Here is a 25,534-nt window from a genome sequence, read left to right as displayed (position 1 = left end):
TCCCCATCCCTAGCCTTGGGACTCCAGGTCAGGTAGAGCAGGGAGACACTCCAGCCCAGGACTGTTAGAGGACAGGCCAGAGTGGAAAGGAGAGGATGGGGAGGAAGGGAGGGGATCCTGTGGTTGGGGGCAGAGGACAAGCATTTGGCCAGCAAGAGAAGGTGACCCTCACCCAGTGTGCTCAACTCACCCTTAGGGTTAAAAATAACCAAGGTAAGAGCCGTGGAGGGGCGGGGGAGGTGGCGGGAGAAGGTCCTGTCTCACCACTATCTGCCCATCGGCCCTTTGGTGGGGAGGAATGTGCCCAAGGACTAAAAAAAGGCCCTGGAGCTGGAGGGGCTGGGGCCACGGGCCTTTCATGGGCAAATCTGGGGGCCCTGCTGTCCTTCTGTCACCTACAGAGCCAAGGGATCGAGGGAGGAGGAGTCGGGAAGGGAAAGAAGTGGGAGGGAGGGTCCCTCCGGAAGGACTCCAAATTTAGGCAGGAGGGTGGGGGGAGTGGGATATAAAGGAGCTGGAGTTTTGAGAACAGACAGTCTCCTCTGACCTGGGTAAGAGGAGGTTTGGGGTGGGCTGCTCTGTAGCTGGCTGAGGGACCCCTCCTTGAGGTACCCTGCCTTCACTGGGACGGGGGGTGCAGTTCAGCCCAGGAGTTCTGCAGGTAATGCCTTTCTCCAGCCCCGGGGAGTTCCCACTGGCAGAGGGGAGATTCTAAAGGGAAAAGCAGAAACCACGCTTCTTTTCCAGCTCTCTCCATCTCTTTTCCTGCATCCTGTCATCTCCGGCTTTCTGTATCTCCCCTCTGGATGGCTTCCCTCACTTTGTCCTGGTTTTGTTTTGCCTCTTTGTCTTTGTCAATGTGTGTCTTTGTCTTTACCTCTTGCCCTTCCTTCTTGGCCTTGTGTTCTAATCTCCCTGCCTCTCTCTGTTTCCAACCCTGCATCCACACCTGGTTCCTTACACTCTTCCTCTCTCTGCAGCCTTCCTTCTCTGCCCCTCTGCCTCTTCTCTCCCCTCAACTCCTCGTTTTGGCCTGCCCTGCTCGAGTCTGTATCGAGCCTCCGGCTTTACTTCTCTGTCTCCCAGTCTACCTGCCTCAGTTATTCATTTACCTTGTCTGCCCTTCTCTCTGCCTGGTTGTTCCTCTGCATCCATGGACCAGATTCTTCAGGATTATCTGTAAGGAGATAACCAGGTAAGAACCACCCCTATTTTCTCTCCCAGACAACAGAGCATGCTTCTCTTGGGCACCAGGTTGCTGGACTTCTCCAAGCAGCTCAGCACCTCCCCTTAGCAAGCTCCAGCCAATTCCACCCCCACCCCCACACCAACTCCTCACGGAGATTCCGGCTCAGCATCCCCTCAGAGGGCAAGGGAAGGAGAACTTTGAGCAGGGAGGGCTGGGCCCAGGCCAGTTACTTCTCCTGGGGAGATGATAGGAGAACAAGCTGGTCTACAGCAGCAGAGCCAGTGGTTCAGGGAGTGCGGGGTTCCAAGGACAATGCCACTTGCCGCATCCTGGGCCCCTGCTGTCTCAGCCCCAGAGCAGTGAAAAGATGACCGATGCCCAGATGGCCGATTTTGGGGCTGCGGCCCAGTACCTCCGCAAGTCAGAGAAGGAGCGTCTGGAGGCCCAGACCCGGCCCTTCGACATCCGCACAGAGTGCTTCGTGCCCGATGACAAGGAGGAGTTTGTCAAGGCCAAGATCGTGTCCCGGGAGGGTGGCAAGGTCACTGCTGAAACTGAGAATGGCAAGGTGCGTGGGGGAAGGGGGAAGAAGGGAGACAGGGGGCAAGGTACAGGGGTAGAGCCACTTGCAGTGGGAGCTGAGGGCTCGGCCAATGGGGCCGGAGGCTGAGGGACCCTGGACAAGGCCAAGGCCCCCGGGATGCCACAGCTTACCCCCTCGAGAAGCCCAGGGTCTGCACCTGGGCAGGTGCAACATGGTGTACACCCCTTGCCAGAGAGGGTGCTGGCAGGGTGAGGGGTACTCTCGGCCATTTTCTTCTTCAGAGGGGCTTGCAGATACAGAGAGCACAGCATTCAATGAAACTCCCCCTCTTGCACTTGTAGCCCCCACTCTGTGCCTCAGTTTCCTCCAAGGGTCCACTCTCCCAAACCAAATCCCCCTCACCCAAACCAGAACAAACTCTTACACCTGAGAGGACAAAGAGCAGGATCACTGTAGTTGAACACTCAGTCTCCAGGCTGGTGACTGGCACCCAGAGACCCCTGGTCCCTGGCCACTCCCACCAGCCATGAGAATCACCGCTGGTCATCGGCAGCGGCTCAGACCGGTGTGCTTCCCAGACCCGCTGATGGAAGTCTGTATCCCCTTATGGTGTGAAATAATGGGCCACAGCCCACTGGAGGCTTTGACTCTGATCCAGCTCTGCCACTAGCTAGCCACTAGATTGTGCAGGCAAATCGTTGAGAGCTGCAGCTTCCTCTGCTGAAAGACAGGTGCTAGAATACCCAGCCATGGGATCTAATGACCCTGGGGCATGCAAACTCACCAGTGCCAATCAAACTGCAACAACAGTGACTGAGTGGGGAGAGGGTAAATGGTGAGCTGTTTTTCTGGTAGGGGCAAGGGTGTGCCCTGAGTGGTTGATGCTCTCATGCACTGCCCCCGTCCGAAGGCCTCGGGGTCAGGGCAAGGTGAGTGCCCCTAGACAGTTATCTGGGAAACGTGTCCTGTGGAGCTGTGGGGAAGGGACTGGGGCACCTGTCAGGGAAGGGTGGGGGGAGCAAAGCCAAGCCCTGACCCGTGTTCTGCAAGGAGGTAAGTGGGCCCTGGTGGGAGTGCAGCCACCCCTGCCCACCTGCCCCTGCTCCCTCCCCAGACGGTGACCGTGAAGGAGGACCAGGTGATGCAGCAGAACCCGCCCAAGTTCGACAGGATCGAGGACATGGCCATGCTGACCTTCCTGCACGAGCCCGCCGTGCTCTACAACCTCAAGGATCGCTACGCCTCCTGGATGATCTATGTAAGTGCCAGCCCCTAGCATATCCCTCTGAATCTAGTAGCTTCCTGGTCCACAGGTTTCCACCTCCGGGAGCCAAGAGTTTCTGTTCTCTGTGTCAAGGCAGTATTGTGCTCTCATCCTAGTCCGGACATCCTTGGTTCCATGCTAACACCCTGGGGGCCGGGATGACTCAGATTTAGTGCCTTCAGAGATGCTCCTTTCTTTTCTTGCCCTAACTCTGAAAACCACCATGCCTCCCCCTTCCTCACTGGAAATTCACTCCTCCTTTCCTACCCCCAGACCTACTCGGGCCTCTTCTGTGTCACGGTCAACCCCTACAAGTGGCTGCCGGTGTACAATGCCGAGGTGGTGGCCGCCTACCGGGGCAAGAAGAGGAGTGAGGCCCCACCCCACATCTTCTCCATCTCCGACAACGCCTATCAGTACATGCTGACGGGTGAGCCCAGTGACCCCTGACCTGTGCCTGCTCAACCTCAATGCCCACTGGGCCCTCACCCCGACCCCACTGCCTCTCCTCTATTCTCTTCCAGATCGAGAGAACCAGTCCATCCTCATCACGTGAGAACCATCCACCCATAAAGGGCTGGGGTGGGCATGGGGGCCAGGCAGAAGGGGAGGAAAGGTTTAGGCTGTGATTGCAAGGAGTTGGGGTGGGGGTGCTGGTCTCTTGTTAAAGGAGTGCCAGAGTGATGGGTGATGGTGGGGCAAATTCCATATGGTTCTGGCCTCTGACAGAAGAGTCTGGGTGGCCAGGGCTCTGAAGGGAGGGAGGAGTGTGCAGGGCTGAGTCCTGAATGGAGAACGGCAGGAACACTGAGTTCTGCCCGGCCCCTGTTGCCTCCAGTGGAGAATCCGGGGCTGGGAAGACTGTTAACACCAAACGTGTCATCCAGTACTTCGCCAGCATCGCAGCCATTGGTGACCGTGGCAAGAAGGACACCACCAATGCAAGCAAGGTGCCTGTGTGGGCCTCCATCTCAGCAGACACAGGGTCTGGGGGCAAGCTGACCCCTAACGCAGTCCTGGGGAGCGGTGGGGACAGCACCACTGAGCAGGGCTCCTTAGGGTCAGAGCGTGCTGAAGGCTGCCTAGAGGAGACCCACACTCTGAGGGCCCCATATGGTCCTTTCAAGCCCCAGACCCACCCACTTTCACTCCCACTCCCCAGACTGTCCCCCACCGCCAGGAGGTGGATAAAGGATGAAACCCTACAGTTCTGCTCCCTACACAGGGCACCCTGGAGGATCAGATCATCCAGGCCAACCCCGCCCTGGAAGCCTTCGGCAACGCCAAGACTGTCCGGAACGACAACTCCTCCCGCTTTGTAAGTGCCCTTGATCAGCAGTCAGCTGCCTCCTAAGGCCTTGACGGGGGGAGCGGGGCGGGGGGCGTTTGGGGTGTCAGCAGGCAGGTACACACAAACACACACACACACACACCCCAAGACTCGACCTGGCTCTCTGAGTTATGGGAACTCCAGGAAAGAGACCTACAGTCACCACAGCTGTTCTAACGGAGCTGATTTTGACCACATTTTAGGTTTCTCTTATGACACATTAAGTGGGAAGAGGGCATAGGCTTTTGCACCAAATCCCAGCCTTCCCCTTTGCCCAGCAAGTCCCGCCGCCCCACTTCTCTGAACCCCAGTTCCCTCATCTGTGAAACAGTGGTAATAAGATCTACCTTGAAGGCTGTCGGGAGGCTGAGAGGAGATAATAGAAGAGGCACACACGGGAGGATTGCTATCTGTGCAAATTCCTGGGCCTGGGTGGGGAGGGACTTCCTTTTCCCTGTTTTACTGACATGAAACAGACATCAAGTGGGAAATGTACGTTTCGAGAACCATTCAGGGCATTCTGGGTTGAGTTGAGGTCCAAGATCCCCATTCTGTCCCCTTCAGGCCAGTTCCCTCACTCTTTGTCCCATCCGCCCCCAGGGGAAATTCATCAGGATCCACTTTGGAGCCACTGGAAAGTTGGCTTCTGCCGACATAGAGACCTGTGAGTGCCGCGGAGGGAGCCCTGCCCCACCCCGTGTCCTCCACCTCCGCCTTCTTTCCCAGCCAGGGGTCCCCTCTCATCGTCTCCCCTCCACCTTCTGTCTGTCTACATTTGTCCCTTGGCCTTACAGTCTTTCTTTCTTCAAACCATATCTTTTCCCTTGGCCCTCTCCGTCTTGTGGTAGGAGCCTTTGTCCCTTGTTCTCCACCTTTTTGCTGCATCTACACACTTTCCCTCTTTCCTGCCTTACTCGCCTTCCTCTCCTCCTCCCCACCTCAGATCTCCTGGAGAAATCCCGGGTGATCTTCCAGCTGAAGGCTGAGAGGAACTACCACATCTTCTACCAGATCCTGTCCAACAAGAAGCCAGAGCTGCTGGGTGAGCCTGGCCTGGTGGCCCATCCGACCCGCACTGGCCTCCCCGAAGCCCACCTGTGCACAGGGGCAGGTGTCCTCCCGGGCCCGGCTCTCGGCCCCTCTCGCCTCCCCTCTCCTCATCTGCCCACCTCACCACCTCACTGCTGCTTCGTGCCTCCCTCCGTTTGCTCCCCAGGGTTCTCTTCCTTCCCCACCTTGGACCTGCCTGCGTCTTCTCCAGCCACCCCATTCCACTGCCACACACTTTACTCCTTCTCCTTCCACCTCTTCCCACTCCTGCCTTTTCGATTTCTTCTCCTCTTCTTTGTTGGTTTTCTCCTTCTCCTTTATTGCCTGCCCCCTTGTTCCAGTCTTATCCCCCCACTAACCCCCTCTTCTCCTCCCCGGGTCCCTCCTCTTTCTCATTTCTTTTGGATTCTCTCCTTGGTCCTCGCTGATTCTCCTCTTCTCTGCCTGCTCCCCGTCCTCTCCTCCTCCACCCTCCTCCTTCTCTTCCTCTATGGTGCCCTCCCCCTCTGGGCTCCCACCCTGCCCCTCGCCTGGCGCAGACATGCTGCTGGTCACGAGCAACCCCTACGACTACGCCTTCGTGTCGCAGGGAGAGGTGTCCGTGGCCTCCATCGACGACTCTGAGGAGCTCATGGCCACCGATGTGAGTGAGGCGGCTGGGCACGGCAGTGCGGACGGCTCCTGGTACACCCGGGCCGCCGGCTCCAACCCCGCCCTTGGCCTCTCTCGCCCGGTCCCAGAGCGCCTTCGACGTGCTGGGCTTCACTCCTGAGGAGAAAGCCGGCGCCTACAAGCTGACGGGCGCCATCATGCACTACGGAAACATGAAGTTCAAGCAGAAGCAGCGGGAGGAGCAGGCCGAGCCGGACGGCACCGAAGGTGCGAGGGGCAGGAGGCCAGGCACGAAAATGCCTGGCATGGGGACGGACCGTCCTGTGAGACAGTCCCCTGGGAGCAGGGTCCCCCATGCTGTGCCCAAGAGTGGTGCCTTTCAACAATTTTTTAAAGAACTAGGCTGACAGCAGGGTTGTTAGGACCACAGTAGCGAAAGTGGGAGGAAACCAGGAGAAATATGAGACTGTGACCCTGCAGAGCAGGTGGCCAGAGGGCGGTGCCTTTTTCTGGGAGCAGGCCCTGCCCCCACCCATCCGGCCCCCCCACAGGCTCTCTCCTTCCCTTGGAACCCGGCCAGGCCTCTGGCCACCCACCACCCACAGACAGCCTGGCTCCCCGAGGACCTGAGGCTTGTGGGGTAGATGGGGTTGTTGAAAAGGGGGAGAGGAGCAGGGACCTGGGAGAGGCGGGCAGACGGGGGGACCCTCCAACTTCCCAGCCCCCATCTGTACTAACCAGAAACCAGTTGCAGATTTTTTCCCTCCTGCATCCAAGACTCACCCAATCCCAGGAAACTACAGCCCCTGAGTTCTGCAGAGTCACTGACATTCACATGGTGGGAGTTTGCCTGCCCAGCCATGCAGCGAGCCTGTCACAGGGCTCTGTGCCATGTTCTGTTTGGGGGCCCAGCTCAGGGCATTGACACTCACCCCTGTCACTGGGCCTCAATTGCTCCCTCTTGAGATGGAGCTGCAGTCCCTGCTAGCTCCCTCCCGGGGCTGCTGTGAAGAATCTTCAAGATGGAGATGTGAAGGTGGAAACTGCTGGGCGAAGGCCCGGAACATTCTTCTGGAACCACCGTCAACACTTCTCCTCATCAGTCCAGATCAAATCACCAAGTTTGGGTTTTATAATAGTATGCCCCTAGTAATCACAAAATTCTTCAACCTAAATCAAAGAAATTCATGCTAATAGAAAACTCTGTATGTTGGACGGCTCTTTTGGAGAGCTGGGGTGAGTGAGACTCCAATACACTGTCAGGAAACTTGACTTCCCAGCCAGCCAAACTGGTGACATGCGGATTGAGAGGACAGGATGCCCAGTCCTGGGCTGGATCCTGGGGGGAGACACAGGAGGCAGGAAACAGAGAGCAGAAGACCCCTAGTCCCAGCAGCACAAACCTTCCCTGGAGAGACCAGGGGTGGAGTCAGGGAGGGGATCACGACTTCAGCAATGCTATTCGGTGAAGGGCCTGGCCCTTAATCACCCTCCAGACATAAAGACAGAGGCGAGAGGAGTCACCGAGTAGAGGGAGGCCCAGGACTGGACAGAGGGGACTGGGTTCCAGTGTGACCTGGACACACATTGGCTGCCTGACCATGGGCAAGTCTTCACCATTCCAGGCCTTGGTTGCCTCCTCTGGTGAGAGGGAGTTGGACCAGATACTTCTTAGAGGCTCTGACCCTGGGGGCAGGGAATGAGGGTTGGTTGTAAGAGCTCCTTCACTCCTTTTCTTCTCATCCAGATGCCGACAAGTCTGCCTACCTCATGGGGCTGAACTCAGCTGACCTGCTCAAGGGGCTGTGCCACCCTCGGGTGAAAGTGGGCAACGAGTACGTCACCAAGGGGCAGAGTGTGCAGCAGGTGTACTACTCCATCGGGGCACTGGCCAAGGCAGTGTACGAGAAGATGTTCAACTGGATGGTGACGCGGATCAACTCCACCCTGGAGACCAAGCAGCCTCGCCAGTACTTCATAGGAGTCCTGGACATTGCTGGCTTTGAGATCTTCGACGTGAGCCCGGGGAGCCCTGGATGTGGGGAGAACAATAACCCACACATGCGCACAATCCACAGGCACTTAGTGCCAGCCGCAGGCCAGGCTCTGGGAAGGGTCATGTGGATTCAGCAGTGGCTGAGGCAGTTGTCCCTCTGCCATCAGGGCAGCTCTCCCTCCCCTGCCCTGAGATGGGAGGGGACCAGCCTTACCCTATCAGCCACCCAGACACCTGCTTGTCTGACCTGCTCCCACCCCTCATTCTCCCACAGTTCAACAGCTTTGAGCAGCTCTGCATCAACTTCACCAATGAGAAGCTGCAGCAGTTCTTCAACCACCACATGTTCGTGCTGGAGCAGGAAGAGTACAAGAAGGAGGGCATCAAGTGGGAGTTCATCGACTTCGGCATGGACCTGCAGGCCTGCATTGACCTCATCGAGAAGGTGCCGCCTTGGCCCCACCACCTGCGTCCCTTTCCCCTGCCATCCCCCACAAAGTGGCAGCCCCATCTCTTCTGCACCTGAGAAGCTGGAGTCCCCAGAATCCCAGTCCTCTCTCCAGGCCCACCCTCTGTGAAGTCATGGGCATACACAAGATGAGCCCCTTCCTTCTTTCCCCGGGACCTACCACTTTGTCACCCAGTGTAGTGGTTACTCTAATAGTGTTGGGGACTCCAGAGTCCTAAAAGTGGAATGTAGCAAGGCAGTAGACGCCTGGCCCCTCTGACATCCCATGAGAAACATCATTCATGGAAGGGTGAGACTAAAGATGTGTGGTTTCCCATCCCTTCCTTAGGGATGACTTATTCCCTGTTCCCTGAGAAATAAGCCAGTCTCAAGACCCTCTTGTCTAGAGACATTCCTCAGAAGAAACCAGGAAGGAGCTGGAGGGTGTTCTCTCCGAGCCAGGGCTGACTTGCCCTTAGAGTCCCTTTGCTCTTTGCTGGTACAGGCCAGAACCCTGAGTGACTGACCCGCTCCCAGCACATCCACTTCCCTTCAGAAAATGGGAGCTTCTGCACAAGTGTAGTCATTATCCAGAGACTCTTAACCAGGGTGCATTTTTCTGGGGAGTCAGTCTTTGGCTTCATCAAATTAAGGTATTGATCCCTGAGAAAAGTCAAGAAGCACCACATTTTCTGTAGTGCAGCATTTTGTGCAGAGTTTTGCAGAACATGGATCCCTCTAAACATCCCTTGAAGAATTGCTACCACTGTCCTATACACAGGGACCTGCAGGCTGGTGCCTTTGACACGCATCTGTCCCTACCCTCCCCCACCCCCCATCCAGGGCAGCAAGACTTTAAGGAGGAAGGGGCTGTGTGGTGGAGCCTTCTGAGCCTTGAGGACAATTGGGAATATGTGGTTCCTCACCAGGTGCACTGGGGCAGAAAGATGTTATATAGGCTAAATCTGAATGTAATTGGATTTATATTAATCCCAAGAATATTGGCTTCCTATTTTGGGGAAAAAGGTTACCACCATAGGTTCCCTTTGGCCTGCCTGTGATACTGGGCTGCAGAGTCTTTGCTCTGGCAGAGGGACTCTGTGCTCAGCGATACTCTGTCTATCTCCCCCGCCCTGCCCTCAGCCCATGGGCATCATGTCCATCCTGGAGGAGGAGTGCATGTTCCCCAAGGCCACCGACATGACCTTCAAAGCCAAGTTGTACGACAACCACCTGGGCAAGTCCAACAACTTCCAGAAGCCACGCAACATCAAGGGGAAGCCAGAGGCCCACTTCTCCCTGATCCACTATGCTGGCACTGTGGACTACAACATCCTGGGTTGGCTAGAGAAGAACAAGGACCCGCTCAACGAGACCGTGGTGGCCTTGTACCAGAAGTCCTCCCTCAAGCTCATGGCCACACTCTTCTCCTCCTACGCTGCCGTCGATGCTGGTAAAGGGGCATCCCTGCACGAGGGCGGGGGAGTTCTGGAGGTGCAAGGGATCAAGGTCCTGCTGCTTCAAATCATATGACTCTAGAGTCATAGGAATCCATGGGCCGTGGGATGTGAGTAAGGAGATCCCACAGCAATCCATCTGTACCTCTTCTGTGGCCCCGGCCATTTTCCACTTTGTATTATGGACATTGGCATACGTGCCTCTGTCTCCTCAAGACTTTGAGCAGCTGGAGCTCAGCAAGCGTGGCATGTGCATCATTGCATCATACCCAACATAGAGCAGTGCTTGCAGAAGATGTCAGTAAACATTGAGAGGATCACTGAATAACTGGTAGAACAAATGATCCTCCAGTTCAGAGAAGGAAGAGAAGGGGTGTGGCTTGAAACGAGGAAGAGGAAGTGCCAGGAAAAAATAGAGAGTGGAAAGATAGAAGAATGCAGGGTGGGCCAGAAGAGGGTGGAATTCGAGTACTGACCTTGTTTCACTATTATGTGGTGAGGCGCCTTATGTACGTGATCTTATTTAATCTTCTCTACAACTTTCAGAGGTGGTTTTATCATCCTTATGAAAAAACTGAGTCACTTGCCCAAGGTCACAGCTCATGAGGAGCCACCTGAGGGCTCCTCCGTTTTCAAGCTCGTGTTCATCATTCCTTCTCTTGTTATTAGGGGATAGCAGTAAAAGCAAAGGAGGCAAGAAAAAGGGCTCGTCCTTTCAGACGGTGTCAGCCCTCCACCGGGTAAGAAGGACCCAGAGATGCCAGGAGACCTGTGGTGGGGGTAGGTGTGGTCCAGAGCCTGTTGGCTGCATCATCCTGGGCTGAACCTCTGAGTGTGAGGAGGAGCAAGGAGGGGAAGAAGCTACAGCTACATGGTTGGTTTGAGCATGTAAATCTGGCGCAAGCCTGAACTCCCAACATATATTATGAATCAAGTTCCTGTCCCTTTGAGGGTTCTGGTGACAGGGTCCAGATCCAAAGGGATGATTCTTTTGGCTTCTAACTTCCCAACCCCATCCACCCCCAGGAGAATCTGAACAAGCTGATGACCAACCTGAGGACCACCCACCCTCACTTTGTGCGCTGCATCATCCCCAATGAGAGGAAGGCTCCAGGTGAGTAATGGGGAAGGGTTTAGTCTGGGGAGGATGCTTGGTATCCATGGGCCCTGAGGCTGACCCGCCTTCCTTTCTTCCTGTTGGCAGGGGTGATGGACAACCCCCTGGTCATGCACCAGCTGCGCTGCAACGGCGTGCTAGAGGGCATCCGCATCTGCAGGAAGGGCTTCCCCAACCGCATCCTCTATGGAGACTTCCGGCAGAGGTGGGTATGGGAACCCTCCAGAGCTAGGGAACAGAGCCCGGGCAGCCTTGGTGGGGAAGGGTGTCTGTAGGTGGCCCCTGGAATTCTTTGGGTGGAGAAGATCAGTGCAGAACGAGGGTGACTCTGGGGTCTTACCACCCCTCCCCCCAGGTATCGCATCCTGAACCCAGCGGCCATCCCCGAGGGGCAGTTCATTGACAGCAGGAAGGGGGCAGAGAAGCTGTTGGGCTCCCTGGACATTGATCACAACCAGTACAAGTTCGGCCACACCAAGGTGAGTCTAGAGCCCTAGAGGATGAGGTTGCAGGGTGTGTAGCCACATTGAGTGGGGCAGCTGGAAGCTCAGGAGGCAGACCCCTGATTCCTGGCTTCCTGAATCAACCCAAGGCCTGGAACCCAGGCTTCATTTCTATCTTGTGTTTCTCATTTTTACTGTCAGGTCTAGGAGTCACAGGTGATGGGTGCCCTGAGAGGTCAGTTAGGGTCTCCTATCTTCTTCCTTCATCCTGAATATCCCTCTCTGAGGCTGTGGCCCCTTGGATGTACCTGTTGCCCACAGGTGTTCTTCAAGGCAGGGCTGCTGGGGCTGCTGGAAGATATGCGGGACGAGAGGCTGAGCCGCATCATCACACGCATCCAGGCCCAGGCCCGGGGCATGCTCATGCGCATTGAGTTCAAGAAGATCATGGAGCGCAGGTGAGGGGGCAGGAAATGATGGGAGAGGGGCATACAGATGTGAGAGGCAGACAATGATAACCAACGTAGATCCCAAGACTTGGATTCAAATTCTGACTCTACCACCTACTAGCTGTGTGCCCTGGGCAAGTTATTTTACCACTCTGAGTCTCATCTGAATTCTTTAAAAAAAATAGAAAATTCATAGGGAAATACAAATTAGGATGCCAATGAAACAATCTTAAAACACTAGATTGGCCAAAAAATTAAGAAGTCTGACCCCCTGTTTATGGGCATGTAAATTAGTATAACCTCTTTGGGAAACAATTTGTCATTATCTGTGAAAGTTGAACATTTGCATGCTTTGCAAATTCACTCCTGAGGGCATTCCTGCAGAGAAACTCCTGCATGTGTACACCGAGAGAAGTGGATAAGAATCTCCATCACAGAATTGGTCATCATAACAGAGCTCTGGAAACAACCCAAATTTCCATCCACAGGGGGATGAATAAATGTTCATCCAGTGGAATATTATAAAGCAATGAGAAGGGGAGAACTACAACTGCATGGTACTATGTGTTTGATATGTTTGAGCTTTAAAAGCCTATTGTTAAGTGGGAGAAAAAAAACAAGTCACAGGGTAGATAGAGAGATGCCATTTTTATACAGCTCTGAAGTAATAAAAACCAACAGTACATTGTTTAAAGAGACATACATATGTGGTTAAAGTATTTTTTGAAAAAGTAAGGAAAACACAAGATTCAGGGTAGGCTACCTCTGGTGGGGGGGGCCATGGAAGGGTATTGGGAGGAGCACACCGGTAGATTCAAAAGCTGGTAGTGTTCTCGTTCTTGTTTGGGGTTGTGGGTTCATGGATATCCATTATACCTTCATGCTTCACAACCTACACATATATTACAGATATTCTGACATATAAAATATTATACTTTGTAAACATATTTGAGGTTCTTATGAGATAGAAACACTGAACATGCTAGACACACTGTAGGTGTTACATTTTACTACTGCTTCCCAATCAGAAAGAAGCAAACTTTGATCAATTAGTAAATATTAACTGAGCAACTCCATGCTCAGGGTGGTGTTCTGGAGAGATCCCCGTCCCTGCCTTCAAGTGCCTACAGACTTGCCAAGATGGGCAGGGAGCCAAGTCCAGCTGGTCCCATCTTTGGGAAGTGCTCTTTCCTGGTGTCCCATGCTGCTTCCATTTTTCCTTGTCAGGGATGCCCTACTGGTGATCCAGTGGAACATTCGGGCCTTCATGGGGGTCAAGAACTGGCCCTGGATGAAGCTCTACTTCAAGATCAAGCCGCTGCTGAAGAGCGCAGAGACAGAGAAGGAGATGGCCACCATGAAGGAGGAGTTTGGGCGCCTCAAAGAGGCACTGGAGAAGTCCGAGGCTCGCCGGAAGGAGCTGGAGGAGAAGATGGTCTCCCTGCTGCAGGAGAAGAATGACCTGCAGCTCCAAGTGCAGGCGGTGAGACCATGTGATTGTCTTTTCAACTCTCCCCTCCCATCTCATCATCAGAGACTAAGAGTCTAGGAACTTCACCTTTCTTTACAAATTTGCATGTCATCCTCAAGCAAGGGGCATGCTGATCCTCTGTATCATTCAATTTTTGTATCTGTGCTGCCGAAGTGAGCAGTCCAGCTTTCTTTAAGACTCTGGGACTCTCTCTCTTTAATCACCATCTCACCTATCTGTCCTCTTCTTGCAGGAACAAGATAATCTGAATGATGCAGAGGAGCGCTGCGACCAGCTGATCAAGAACAAGATCCAGCTGGAGGCCAAGGTGAAGGAGATGAATGAGAGGCTGGAGGACGAGGAGGAGATGAATGCCGAGCTCACTGCCAAGAAGCGCAAGCTGGAGGATGAGTGCTCAGAGCTCAAGAAGGACATTGATGACCTGGAGCTGACGTTGGCCAAGGTGGAGAAGGAGAAGCACGCAACGGAGAACAAGGTGAGGGCAGCTGCCTCTGGCTCCAACTCAAGTCTCCTCAGCATTCCTAAACCAGAGGGGATCCTGAGAACTGTGTGATCCTGGTCCATGGCATTGGAGATCCTTACAGATGTCTCCAGCCTGGTGACATTTGGCCCTAATGGGAATGGGGGTCTTGGCCGGCAGGTGAAGAACCTGACAGAAGAGATGGCTGGGCTGGATGAAATCATCGCCAAGCTGACCAAAGAGAAGAAGGCTCTGCAAGAGGCCCACCAGCAGGCCCTGGATGACCTACAGGCTGAGGAGGACAAGGTCAACACCCTGACCAAGTCTAAGGTCAAGCTGGAGCAGCAGGTCGATGATGTGAGTAGTAAGAACCATATTCCATCTGCCCCAGGTCAAGGCTTTGTAGGTAACACCAATGGCCAGGGGGTTCCTGATCCTTAGAACTAACTTCTAAAGTTCCTGGAGACATTTTGCTCTCTGTAGTTCCTCTCTGAATCCCTTGTGCTTGCAGAGATTTCTCTGCCTGTTTGACATCCAATCCCATGGACTTCAAGTTTAGAAGGGAGTGGAAGAGTATGCACTGTGTAGTTCAGGTTTCCACACTCTGCCCCTTTTCTTCTCCCCATCAGCTGGAAGGATCCCTGGAGCAGGAGAAGAAGGTACGCATGGACCTGGAGCGAGCAAAGCGGAAGCTGGAGGGTGACCTGAAGCTGACCCAGGAGAGCATCATGGACCTGGAGAATGACAAATTGCAGCTGGAAGAAAAGCTCAAGAAGTAAGAGCCTACAGTGCCCAGAAGGGGCTGGCCTCAGGGTTAGAGCACAGGGTGCTGCATCTCCACCAGCCACTGTTGTTCTTAGTGCTCTGGGAAGGGGGCGGTTAGTCACAGCCCTCCTCCTCCCTCCCTGGGCCACTGGGGAGGTGGCTGGTCCTCGCATACTGAGGCAAGAGAGGAGGGTGGCCCAGGAGGAAGGAGGACCACCTGTCACACCATCTTTCTCTTCCAGGAAGGAGTTTGACATTAACCAGCAAAACAGTAAGGTTGAGGATGAACAGGCACTGGCCCTTCAGCTGCAGAAGAAACTGAAGGAAAACCAGGTGAAGTTCTTCCCAGTGCAGCCAAGAGGGAGCTCAGTGGCCCTAAGATGCCTAAGGCTGCAGAAGTTTAGGGTTCTAGACAGTATCTGGGGCTCCAGGCAGGTTTTCTTTTCCAGAACAAATGAGGGGTCTTAGTTCTCCCCTAATTCTTCCTTTGGTACTCCTCCCACCTTGCATTTGGGGAGCAACTTCTTAAGAAAAGACCAGTTCACACTCTTCATCCCAGCTACTAACCCAGGTGGAGCCCCCATAGGGCACCCATGCTATGGCATCAACTACAATGTTGAGCAAGTCACCTTCCCTCCCTGAGCCTCAGATTCTCTTCTCATCTGTAAAATGGGACTAACAATCCCTACCTCACAGAGGACCAGAGTAGACAATGCATGTGAAACCACTTTGTAAACTGTGAAGCTCTATATTACTGTCATTTTAATTCAGCCTGGGTTAGAGAGGTCACCACACCAGCAAGAAACAGTTCTTTTGTCTTCTCATGGCCTTCTCATCCCTCTGCAGGAAATGATTAAATGAGCAGCCATAGCCCCCTTACCTTTAATGCACCCTGAAGTCTAATGCACTCATTCCCATGTGTGTCAGAAGAGCCCTGGAAGCATTAAGGCAGGTGCTATCACCCCCATTTTATAGCTACAGAGACGGCAAGGCCAGGTCTGGACAGAATGGCCCCAAGGGCCAACAGGCACTCAACTGCTAGGGGCAGGACCTTGTCCTCTTGTTTCCTGGGCAGACTGTGGCTAATGGAGAGAGTCAGTCCCTCAGCACTCAACGTGCAAGTGGAGGCAGGAACACAATTCCGGTCCTCTGGCCTGCACAGGGCCAGGCCTGCCCTCAGAAATGATTTGCCTTCCCATCCTCTCAGGTGCCCCTTCAGGGTTTTAACCAGAATGTTGGGACACCCCGAGGTTCACCTACTCTGGGTCTGGACAACTTCTTTAGCCTCTTGGACCCAGAACAACAGTGCTGTTGTCCTTCCGGTCTCAGCAATGGGCTTGTGACTCCTTCTTCCTGCTCAAGTGCTTGCACACGGGTCCCACCCTCTCCATCCCGGGAGCAGAGGCCGGGCAGCCCTCTCCCTCCTGCTCCCAGCGCCAACCCACACACGTTCCCATTAACACTGTCCATAACCCAGATGAAGGGAATCCCACTAATTCTCCCCGTTGCTCCTAGCTGGCCAGACAACAGATCAAGATGGTTGCTGGGACAATCTCTCAATTTAGTCAAGGCCAAGGAGGAAGCCAAAAAACTGAGATGGGGCATCATGAAGAGAAAGGGCACCCTGCTTGCAATCATCTGAGCTGGGAGGGAACAATCAAGCTGGAACCTTCCCTGGGCATAAATAAAGCAAGTCCTGGAGAGTGAGGAATATGCTAATCGAACTTAGTGGTCAACTCAGAAGATTAAAGTATTTTGTTGTTTCAAGGCAGATGGTTGCATATATTTGTAAAATACAAACACCCACTTTTCTGCCTTACAGTTAGCAGAATCCATTGACTCTGGAATCTTTGAGATTCAGGATCCCACAGATCTCAGGATCCCCGTCTGAACACAGATTCTCAGGATTCAGGGTTACAGATAGATACAAAGACTTGGTCTGAGATGTCCCCAGCAAATGCCTTGAAGGTTTGGCTTTGGTCAAATTCCTGCTCATGGCAGATTTTGCTATCATTTATTCCTCCCCAAAAGGAAGTCCAGGGAAGTTAGATCATTGAGAATACTGGCTGTATTAAGAATATCATGTATTATCCCCTCGATTACAAAATGGAAGAAAGTTATTTTCAATGTTTTCAAATCAGGAGTCTTCTATTCTCTGTCTCTATGTATAAGAATTGGCAGTTGCTACCATTTTCCCCTAGAAAATGACTCTCTTTATCCTAAGCTCATTTTGTATCTCCTTTCTGCCCTGACATTCCAGGCCCTTGTTTTGTGGATCATTTTAGTCAAGACCTCTCAGTAAACCTTGAAATATCTGAGCTAGCTTTCAAGGGGAAAAAAAATGGGGAAACCAGATTTCCCTTTTTGATTGAGGTTCAACAGATCCTGTATTGCGTGTGAGGTCTGAGCCTCGAAGTGCTAGAGCAGGGCTTCTCAACCCAGCTCTACTGTCATTTTGGACCAGATAAGTTTTTTAAATGGATGCTGTCCCATGCATTGTAGGGTGTGTAGCCTACAATGAGAGCCCCAGCCTCTACCCACTAGATGCTAGTAGCATACTCCCCCAAGTTGTGACAATAAAAAATGACTCTATCACCAACTGTCCCCTGGAGGGCAAAACCTACTCCCTGTTAAGAACTATTGCTCTCGAGAGACCTGAGTTCTTGAGCCAGAGTCCCCTGGGTGTGGGACTCTGCTGGAAGTTTCCGGGTGGCAGGTCTGAATCCCATGTGCCGTGTCCAGGCGCGCATCGAGGAGCTGGAGGAGGAGCTGGAGGCCGAGCGCATGGCCAGGGCCAAGGCAGAGAAGCTGCGCTCAGACCTGTCCCGGGAGCTGGAGGAGATCAGCGAGCGGCTGGAAGAGGCCGGCGGGGCCACATCCGTGCAGATCGAGATGAACAAGAAGCGCGAGGCCGAGTTCCAGAAGATGCGGCGGGACCTGGAGGAGGCTACGCTGCAGCACGAGGCCACGGCCGCGGCCCTGCGCAAGAAGCACGCTGACAGCGTGGCCGAGCTGGGCGAGCAGATCGACAACCTGCAGCGGGTGAAGCAGAAGCTGGAGAAGGAGAAGAGCGAGTTCAAGCTGGAGCTGGATGACGTCACCTCCAACATGGAGCAGATAATCAAGGCCAAGGTGGGCAGCTGCTCAGCCTCTCCCCGCACTCTTTCCTCTCACAGCTTCCACTTCCTGTCTGCCTCATTCCATCTCATTTGCCATTCTCACTCCCTTCATCACCCTTTGGTCTCTTTCTTCCTCTCTATCTTGTCCCCTCTCTCTCTTGTTTAATTCAACTTCCCTCTTCAGATTGCATCCCTCCTGCCTCCCCATTCACCTCCATCTCCTCTGTGCTCTCCCCATCTTGGCCCTCTCTGCGTTTCTGTAGCTGGCCCCTTCTCCCTGCCAAGTCCAGCCCCTCCCACACTCACCCTCCCTGTATCCCTTGCTGCCTGAAGGCAAACCTGGAGAAGATGTCCCGGACCTTGGAGGACCAGGCCAACGAGTACCGCGTGAAGCTGGAAGAGACCCAGCGCTCCCTCAACGACTTCACCACGCAGCAGGCCAAGTTGCAGACTGAGAACGGTGGGTGCCCCTGACCAACCCTGGGCCTGCCCCAAGGCAGAGCACTGGTTAACCCCTTCCGTGGCCCACAAACCCCTTGATGCCTATCTCCAGGAGAGTTGTCCCGGCAGCTAGAGGAAAAGGAGGCACTGATCTCCCAGCTGACCCGAGGGAAGCTTTCCTACACCCAGCAAATGGAGGATCTCAAAAGGCAGCTGGAGGAGGAAGGCAAGGTGAGGCCCAGCTTGGGGGCAGTAGGACACACCTGACAGTAGCCCTGGGGCAATTAACCTCAAAGCCAGAACTGGAGCCTGGAGGCTGGAGGGAGCCTCTATAATGAAAAGACTCTCCAGTATAGGTTCTTCTATCCTTCAGCTAAATGGCACCCAAAAGTCATGGACTGCCTCTTTCCTTATTTGTAAGGAGGTAAGGTGGGAACATTGAGAAGCTACTTGAAGACCAGTCTCACCCTGAATGAAGTTGGGCTTGGCTAAAGTTCACAGACAGAAGGATCTGGAGCATGGGGGAGGGGTGTTCCTTCCCACCTTCCTGAAAGGCCGACCCCCTCCTGGTGCCCACCTCTCCCCAGGCAAAGAACGCCCTGGCCCACGCGCTGCAGTCGGCCCGGCACGACTGTGACCTGCTGCGGGAGCAGTATGAGGAGGAGACGGAGGCCAAGGCTGAGCTGCAGCGCACCCTGTCCAAGGCCAACTCGGAGGTGGCCCAGTGGAGGACCAAGTACGAGACGGACGCCATCCAGCGGACAGAGGAGCTCGAGGAGGCCAAGTGAGCTCTGGGTGACCCCCACCCTGACTCTCATGGAGGAAGGGGACAAGCAGCACGGTCATAGAAAGGAGGCCAGAGGTGGGAGAGCCAGGAGGGGCATTTAAAAACCAGGAGAAACTTGGCAACAGAGTGGGCCAAAGAGGTGCTTGGAAGGGAGCCTGCATCCTGCTCTGTGTGAACCCTGGCTGGCCCTGACCCACTTCCTGTGACGGGCGAGCTTTTGGCCCGGGTTATACCTGATGTTCACGTATAAGACGAGCAAAAAGCTTGTTGGTCAGAGGAGCTACCGTCGCATCAGCCTGTCGTGTGTGCCTGTGTGTGCCGCCCACGTGCCGCCAGATGTAGGGAAGAGGCCTGGGCAGCCCAGCCTGGGGGCTCTGTTTCCTCAAGGCTGGGGATCCAGGGCCTGAATGGCAGCTCAGCATCCCAAAGGGCTGTGGAAGGGGGCGGGTCCTCCTCGCACAGTTGTCCCAAGGCCCCCCTGTTCACAGATAGAGTCATCCACTCCCCACCCTCCCCCGGGCAGGAAGAAGCTGGCCCAGAGGCTGCAGGATGCCGAGGAGGCCGTGGAGGCCGTCAACGCCAAGTGCTCATCACTGGAGAAGACCAAGCACCGGTTGCAGAACGAGATCGAGGACCTGATGGTGGACGTGGAGCGCTCCAACGCTGCTGCTGCGGCCCTGGACAAGAAGCAGAGGAACTTCGACAAGGTGGGCCTGTGGGGGAGCGGGAGGGAGCGGGTGGAGTCAGCGGGAGGCCCACGTGTTTGCCTGGGTGGGGTTGGGTGCTCGGGCCACAGGGAGGGGGGGGGCCCAGCCAGGTGAGGGGCCCAGGGCAGCCCCTGGGGCCGCACAGTGAGCCACCTGCCCCCGCAGATCCTGGCCGAGTGGAAGCAGAAGTACGAGGAGTCGCAGTCGGAGCTGGAGTCCTCGCAGAAGGAGGCGCGCTCCCTCAGCACCGAGCTCTTCAAGCTCAAGAACGCCTATGAGGAGTCCCTGGAGCACCTGGAGACCTTCAAGCGGGAGAACAAAAACCTCCAGGGTGCGCCAGGGGCGGAGAGGCTGGGAGGGGCTGGGGGCAGGAAGGGACGTGTTGCTTTGAGCTCACAGGCTCTCCGACCCCCAGAGGAGATCTCAGACCTGACCGAGCAGTTGGGAGAAGGAGGAAAGAATGTGCATGAGCTGGAGAAAGTCCGCAAACAGCTAGAGGCTGAGAAGTTGGAGCTGCAGTCCGCCCTGGAGGAGGCCGAGGTGAGGGCCTGGCTCTGCTCGCACCCCTTGCCCCGCTTGGCCCTGTCGTCTCTCCCTTCCCTGGACATGACCCAAGACAGAATCTCTTAACTCTGTGTCTCCCACTGGGGTCTCATATCACTGCCCCTGCAGCCTACCTTCTTTCACCTCCTCCAAAGGCCCCCATCCCTGATGTCACAGGGTAACCCTTCAGAGGCAGAGCCCTGGGGTTTCCACTACCCATGTCTCCCTCCAAAGCCAAGGTCTGCACAAAGGAGACATCAGAGTCTTATCCTAGGCCATAAGGTTTTGTCACTCACCAGGATTTTTCAAGAGAGTGGTTGGGATCATGGGCTCCAGAATCAAACAGACCTGACTTTGAAACTCAGCTTGAGGACCCCCACTGTGTCCTTGGACAAGTTTCTTAACCTCTCTGTGTCTCTGTTTTCTCATCTGTAAAATGGAATTAACTGTACATATTTCATAAGATTTTATGCATGGTTATTATGAAGAGTGGGGAAACACACTTAAGCACTTAATATGTTAGCCCTTGTTACTACTCAATTTTTAAGAAGCTGGGAAAAGCCCTGAGCTTTAGAGCATCTAACTTGCCTCATGAAAGGGTTAAGGATCTGGGAAACAATCATAAAGTTTTGAACTTGTGGTTATAAAAATCTCTCTTTTCTATGACATTTTATGTGGGTCAGAAATTCATGCAATGTTAGTGCTGGATAGTCTTGGCAATTGTGAGTCCCACTCATTTCCTTGACAGGAAAGCACTTCCTCCTTCCTGGTACCCAGGTGGGCCTGGGGATGCTGACCCCGCCTCCCAGTCTCTTACCAGCTCTTCTTCTCCAGCCCATAGTCCTAGTTGTCATCCTGCATTCTCTGCCTCCCTCCCCCAACCTGCCCCTGCCCAATGCCCCGAATGCCTGCCCTGGACCCTCACCCCCCTTTCCCCTCCCAGGCCTCCCTGGAGCACGAGGAGGGCAAGATCCTCCGGGCGCAGCTGGAGTTCAACCAGATCAAGGCAGAGATCGAGCGGAAGCTGGCAGAGAAGGACGAGGAGATGGAGCAGGCCAAGCGCAACCACCTGCGGGTGGTGGACTCGCTGCAGACCTCCCTGGACGCGGAGACGCGCAGCCGCAACGAGGCACTGCGGGTGAAGAAGAAGATGGAGGGCGACCTCAATGAGATGGAGATCCAGCTCAGCCATGCCAACCGCGTGGCTGCCGAGGCCCAGAAGCAAGTCAAGAGTCTTCAGAGCTTGCTGAAGGTACACGGTGACTCTTGGAAGCTAAGAGCTCATCTCCCTGGGAGAGGGGACTGGCCACCTTGTGTCCAAGTTAGGCGGTGGCAGATGGCAGACGCACCCCATAGGCCCTCCGTGAGCCACCGCAGTGGGCCCTCCTCCGGCACTGAGTCCCGTGGAACAGCCATCTGACGGGCCCAGAGGCCAACCCCCACCTCACGCCCATTCTCCTGTTTCTCAGGACACCCAGATCCAGCTGGATGACGCGGTCCGTGCCAACGACGACCTGAAGGAGAACATCGCCATTGTGGAGCGGCGCAACAACCTGCTGCAGGCCGAGCTGGAGGAGCTGCGGGCCGTGGTGGAGCAGACGGAGCGGTCTCGGAAGCTGGCTGAGCAGGAGCTGATCGAGACCAGCGAGCGGGTGCAGCTGCTGCACTCCCAGGTGAGTGGCTCCCCCAGGCATTCCTAGAGGGAAGCACAGGCCGGCAGGACTCAGCAGTGAGGTTTGGGAGCCTCTCCCGGATGCTCAGTGCTTTCCATCCCCGCTCCTACCCCCAGAACACCAGCCTCATCAACCAGAAGAAGAAGATGGACGCAGACCTGTCCCAGCTCCAGACTGAAGTGGAGGAGGCGGTGCAGGAGTGCAGGAACGCTGAGGAGAAGGCCAAGAAGGCCATCACGGATGTGAGTCCAGTGCAGTACCAGCTCCCTCCACCTGCCCCAGGCTGGCGTCTCTCTGGGGTTTGCAGCAAGTGTGTGAGGCCTCCACCAGACCCGTGCGCCCCTCTCTCCCTGTCCACAGGCTGCCATGATGGCGGAGGAGCTGAAGAAGGAGCAGGACACGAGCGCCCACCTGGAGCGCATGAAGAAGAACATGGAGCAGACCATCAAGGACCTGCAGCACCGGCTGGACGAGGCCGAGCAGATCGCCCTCAAGGGTGGCAAGAAGCAGCTGCAGAAGCTGGAGGCCCGCGTGCGGGAGCTGGAGAACGAGCTGGAGGTCGAGCAGAAACGCAACGCGGAGTCGGTCAAGGGCATGAGGAAGAGTGAGCGGCGCATCAAGGAGCTCACCTACCAGGTGCGGGCGGGCCGGCCGGGGAGGCGGGGCCCCTCAGGAGTAGAGGGTGACAGTGGCTTCTCCAGCGCCACCTCCTGGCCCACACAGACCCTGTGCTCTGGAGAGCGGGACTCCCGCCGCCTTCCAGGAACGCCTCCCAGCTGTCCTCTCACTGGCTCCTTGAGAAGCTGTCTTTAGATTAATATTCTTTCACACTTTCTGGAGTCAGTTTGACTTGAGTCCATGAATTTCTCTAGCAAATGGAGAATCTTCTACATCCTGAAAACTCTTTTAACTAGCATTTCCTCAGGCTTTTTAATAACTTGAAGTGCTACCGTGAAGGCTTTAGACCAGTCCAAGGAACCATTCCACCCTCCATCAGCCTCAAAGGGTGGGACACAGTGTGGCACTTTAGGGATAAGAGTTGGGGAGGGCGAGAAAAGGTTCAGGTGTCTTCCTTGGAACTTCTGGGACAACAGATAGCAAGGCCTTAGAGAAGGAAGACCTGAGAATGTTCTAAGATTGCTGTCTGCATGGCTCAGAGCTTTTGCCCTTGTCCTGTTATTTTTGAGTGCCTGGGAAGGGGAGACAGAGGAGACAGGGGGTATTGGTCCATTTATTTGACAGATGGATACCAGAGGACCATGAAAGAAATATGGATGTAGAAGCACAAATGTCTTGTGAACAGAAGTGAGAATGCCATCCTGACAGATGCACATGCAATGATATAGAGATAGAAATGATCAAGGGGGAGTAGAGCCAGTGACCCTGGTGTCAGAATTTCTGTCTTAGTACAATTTTTTAGAATTAAGACTCTAGGCTATGATCATATCCTGCACTTTCTTTCTACCCTCTGGCCAGGAACATTTATGTTGCTACCTTTTTCCTTCGGGTTGGAGCTGGAATAGACCTAATGACTACATATGATCATATTAGGAAATTCTGTTGGGTTCTGAGCCCCTTCCTCCCAACAAATAGCCTCCACGGTACCTCTTCCAGCTTAAGAACTGGGGTCCTCACTGCTCTTTAGATCCCTGAGAACTTACCTTATCCCTTTGACCTACAAGTAGAGTCGGACATGGAATCTTCCCCACCACCTCTTAGGCCTGGGCTGTTGGAGGCAGGGGACGCTAACGCATGGGGAGAGGAGTGGAATGATAAGAGAGTGAAAGGTGATGGCATTTGCTTCTACTCCCAAATTGGCCTCTCCCCCCTCCACCTCACCCCCCAGACAGAAGAGGACAAGAAGAACCTGCTGCGGCTGCAGGACCTGGTGGATAAGCTGCAGCTGAAGGTGAAGGCCTACAAGCGCCAGGCCGAGGAGGCAGTGAGTTCACTGTTTTTCCACTCTTTCATGAACACATCTGCTATGTATGAGAATCAATGAGTGTCCACCACAGCATGGTCTGTCATCCCATGTGTCCAGGGCTATATTGGGCACACTGAGTTAAAATCAATGCGGTATTTGACCCAGCACCTTCCAACAAGGAGCTTATCACCCAAACACCAAGAGAAGGCAGTGTAGACGCCAATGCCAGAACATGGGGGAAAACAGGAAGGGAAGTGGCATTGGAATTGGACCTGGAAAGGGACCAGAATAAGATATAGCAGTGGGGTAGATATTCTGGGTGGGCAGAGAAGTGTGGATGCGAGGTGTTCATGAGCACACCTGCACAGGAAGCTGTGGGGTCAGTGGGGGAGCATCTATTTGATTCATGGTTGGACAGCTACAGTGGAGCTGGATTCTGAGGGGGACCAGATCAGCCAGGGTGGGATTCATCTTGGTCAGTGGGTGGCATGAATCGTGAGTGCTAGACAAGTCTGAGTGGGGTCCTAAGCCAGAGCGGGATACCCTCGGGGAGACTGTTACAGGAACAGGGAGCCAGTCCCCCATGCTGGGAATCTTGGAATCCCTCCATAGCCCCTCTCACCTCATCTTCACACACACACACCCAAACCCCCTGCAGGAGGAGCAGGCCAACACCAACCTGTCCAAGTTCCGCAAGGTGCAGCATGAGCTGGATGAGGCAGAGGAGCGGGCAGACATCGCCGAGTCCCAGGTCAACAAGCTGCGGGCCAAGAGCCGTGACATTGGCACCAAGGTGGGCCCTCCCCTGGCTTGGCTTGTCCACCCCCACATAGAATGCCTGCCATGAGTGCTCTTCAGAGTGGCACTCCTCCCTCTATCCCTGGACAGCCCTGAGCGTCCCAGATCCCCCGTAACCTGAGAATCCACCCACCTGCTTGGAGCAGCCCCTACACACTGGAACTTCTGCAGAAAGCCAGTCACACCTCTAAACCACAAGGACCCCTAACATGGGACCTCAAGATCCCTGAGGCCCTAGTCTCCCCGTCCCAGGCTCTAACCTGTCCCTTAGACCCCTGAAAGCCCTAGGGTTTCCTCCCACACCCCCCATCCCACTTGCCACCTGCCCTCTCACACCTCTTATTTCTTTCTCAGCAAAAAATGCATGAAGAGGAGTGAAGGCACCTTGGGAACCTTGATCTTGCTAACTTATAATAAACATGAGTGCCAGATTCTGCCTGAGCCCCTCTGTCCTACCTGCCAGCCATCCATCCTGGAGCAGGAGGGCCGGTGGTTGGAGAGCAGGGAGGCCCCCAGCCCCTGTATCAGAGCTATGGAGACCACATCTGTAGAGGAGGGAACTGAGACCCAGAGAAAGAGGTGTCCTGCCTGAGGCAGACTTAGCCATGAGTCCCGCTTCTGCTCAATCAACCATGCAAGGGTGGAGAGGGGAGAAATTTCAAAAGTGGAGAAAGCAAAGGGACCAGAAGGGTGAGCCAACTCCAGACTCTGGAAGACAGAATTTTGCTGCTGAAGCTGAAGCCACCCTCCATCTGTGCCATCCCTGAGCCCACAGGGGTTAAGTGTGTGCTCCCTCCAAAATGAATTTTCCGTTGGTGCCAGGAGAGGCTCTGAGCCAGCTGGGGATGGAGGTGTGGGCCAAGGGGTGGGCCAGGTCCCATTCTAGTCAGCCCCTGAAAACTCACCTGTAGGGAGTCCTCTTGCCT

General features: G+C 54.7%; 1 protein-coding gene and 1 non-coding gene across 2 annotated transcripts; one reads left to right on the top strand and one right to left on the bottom strand.

The window, feature by feature from the left end:
• The first annotated feature begins 1,556 nt into the window (after positions 1-1,556).
• Positions 1,557-24,986, top strand: MYH6 (myosin heavy chain 6). Its single transcript, XM_037834573.1, has 37 exons — positions 1,557-1,757; positions 2,848-2,991; positions 3,271-3,427; positions 3,522-3,549; positions 3,836-3,947; positions 4,223-4,315; positions 4,928-4,991; positions 5,271-5,369; positions 5,917-6,020; positions 6,118-6,256; positions 7,737-8,005; positions 8,260-8,430; positions 9,577-9,886; positions 10,560-10,630; positions 10,917-11,004; positions 11,095-11,212; positions 11,363-11,486; positions 11,772-11,908; positions 13,127-13,382; positions 13,624-13,866; positions 14,032-14,208; positions 14,481-14,626; positions 14,859-14,949; positions 17,359-17,748; positions 18,069-18,195; positions 18,289-18,407; positions 18,764-18,960; positions 19,487-19,670; positions 19,836-20,001; positions 20,086-20,210; positions 21,157-21,465; positions 21,683-21,886; positions 22,003-22,128; positions 22,247-22,522; positions 23,733-23,828; positions 24,469-24,603; positions 24,963-24,986. The coding sequence occupies exons 1-37, from the start codon at positions 1,557-1,559 to the stop codon at positions 24,984-24,986; spliced, it is 5,820 nt and encodes a 1,939-aa protein (XP_037690501.1).
• Positions 13,447-13,550, bottom strand: LOC119533563. Its single transcript, XR_005216688.1, has one exon. It is a non-coding gene; the product is annotated as a U6 spliceosomal RNA (small nuclear RNA).
• Positions 24,987-25,534: the final 548 nt, after the last annotated feature.

This window comes from Choloepus didactylus, chromosome 4 (genome assembly GCF_015220235.1).
Source record: "Choloepus didactylus isolate mChoDid1 chromosome 4, mChoDid1.pri, whole genome shotgun sequence".
NCBI classification, from domain to species: domain Eukaryota; kingdom Metazoa; phylum Chordata; class Mammalia; order Pilosa; family Megalonychidae; genus Choloepus; species Choloepus didactylus.
Note: the sequence above shows the minus strand (reverse complement) of the source record. Positions and strands in the feature narration are given on the sequence as shown.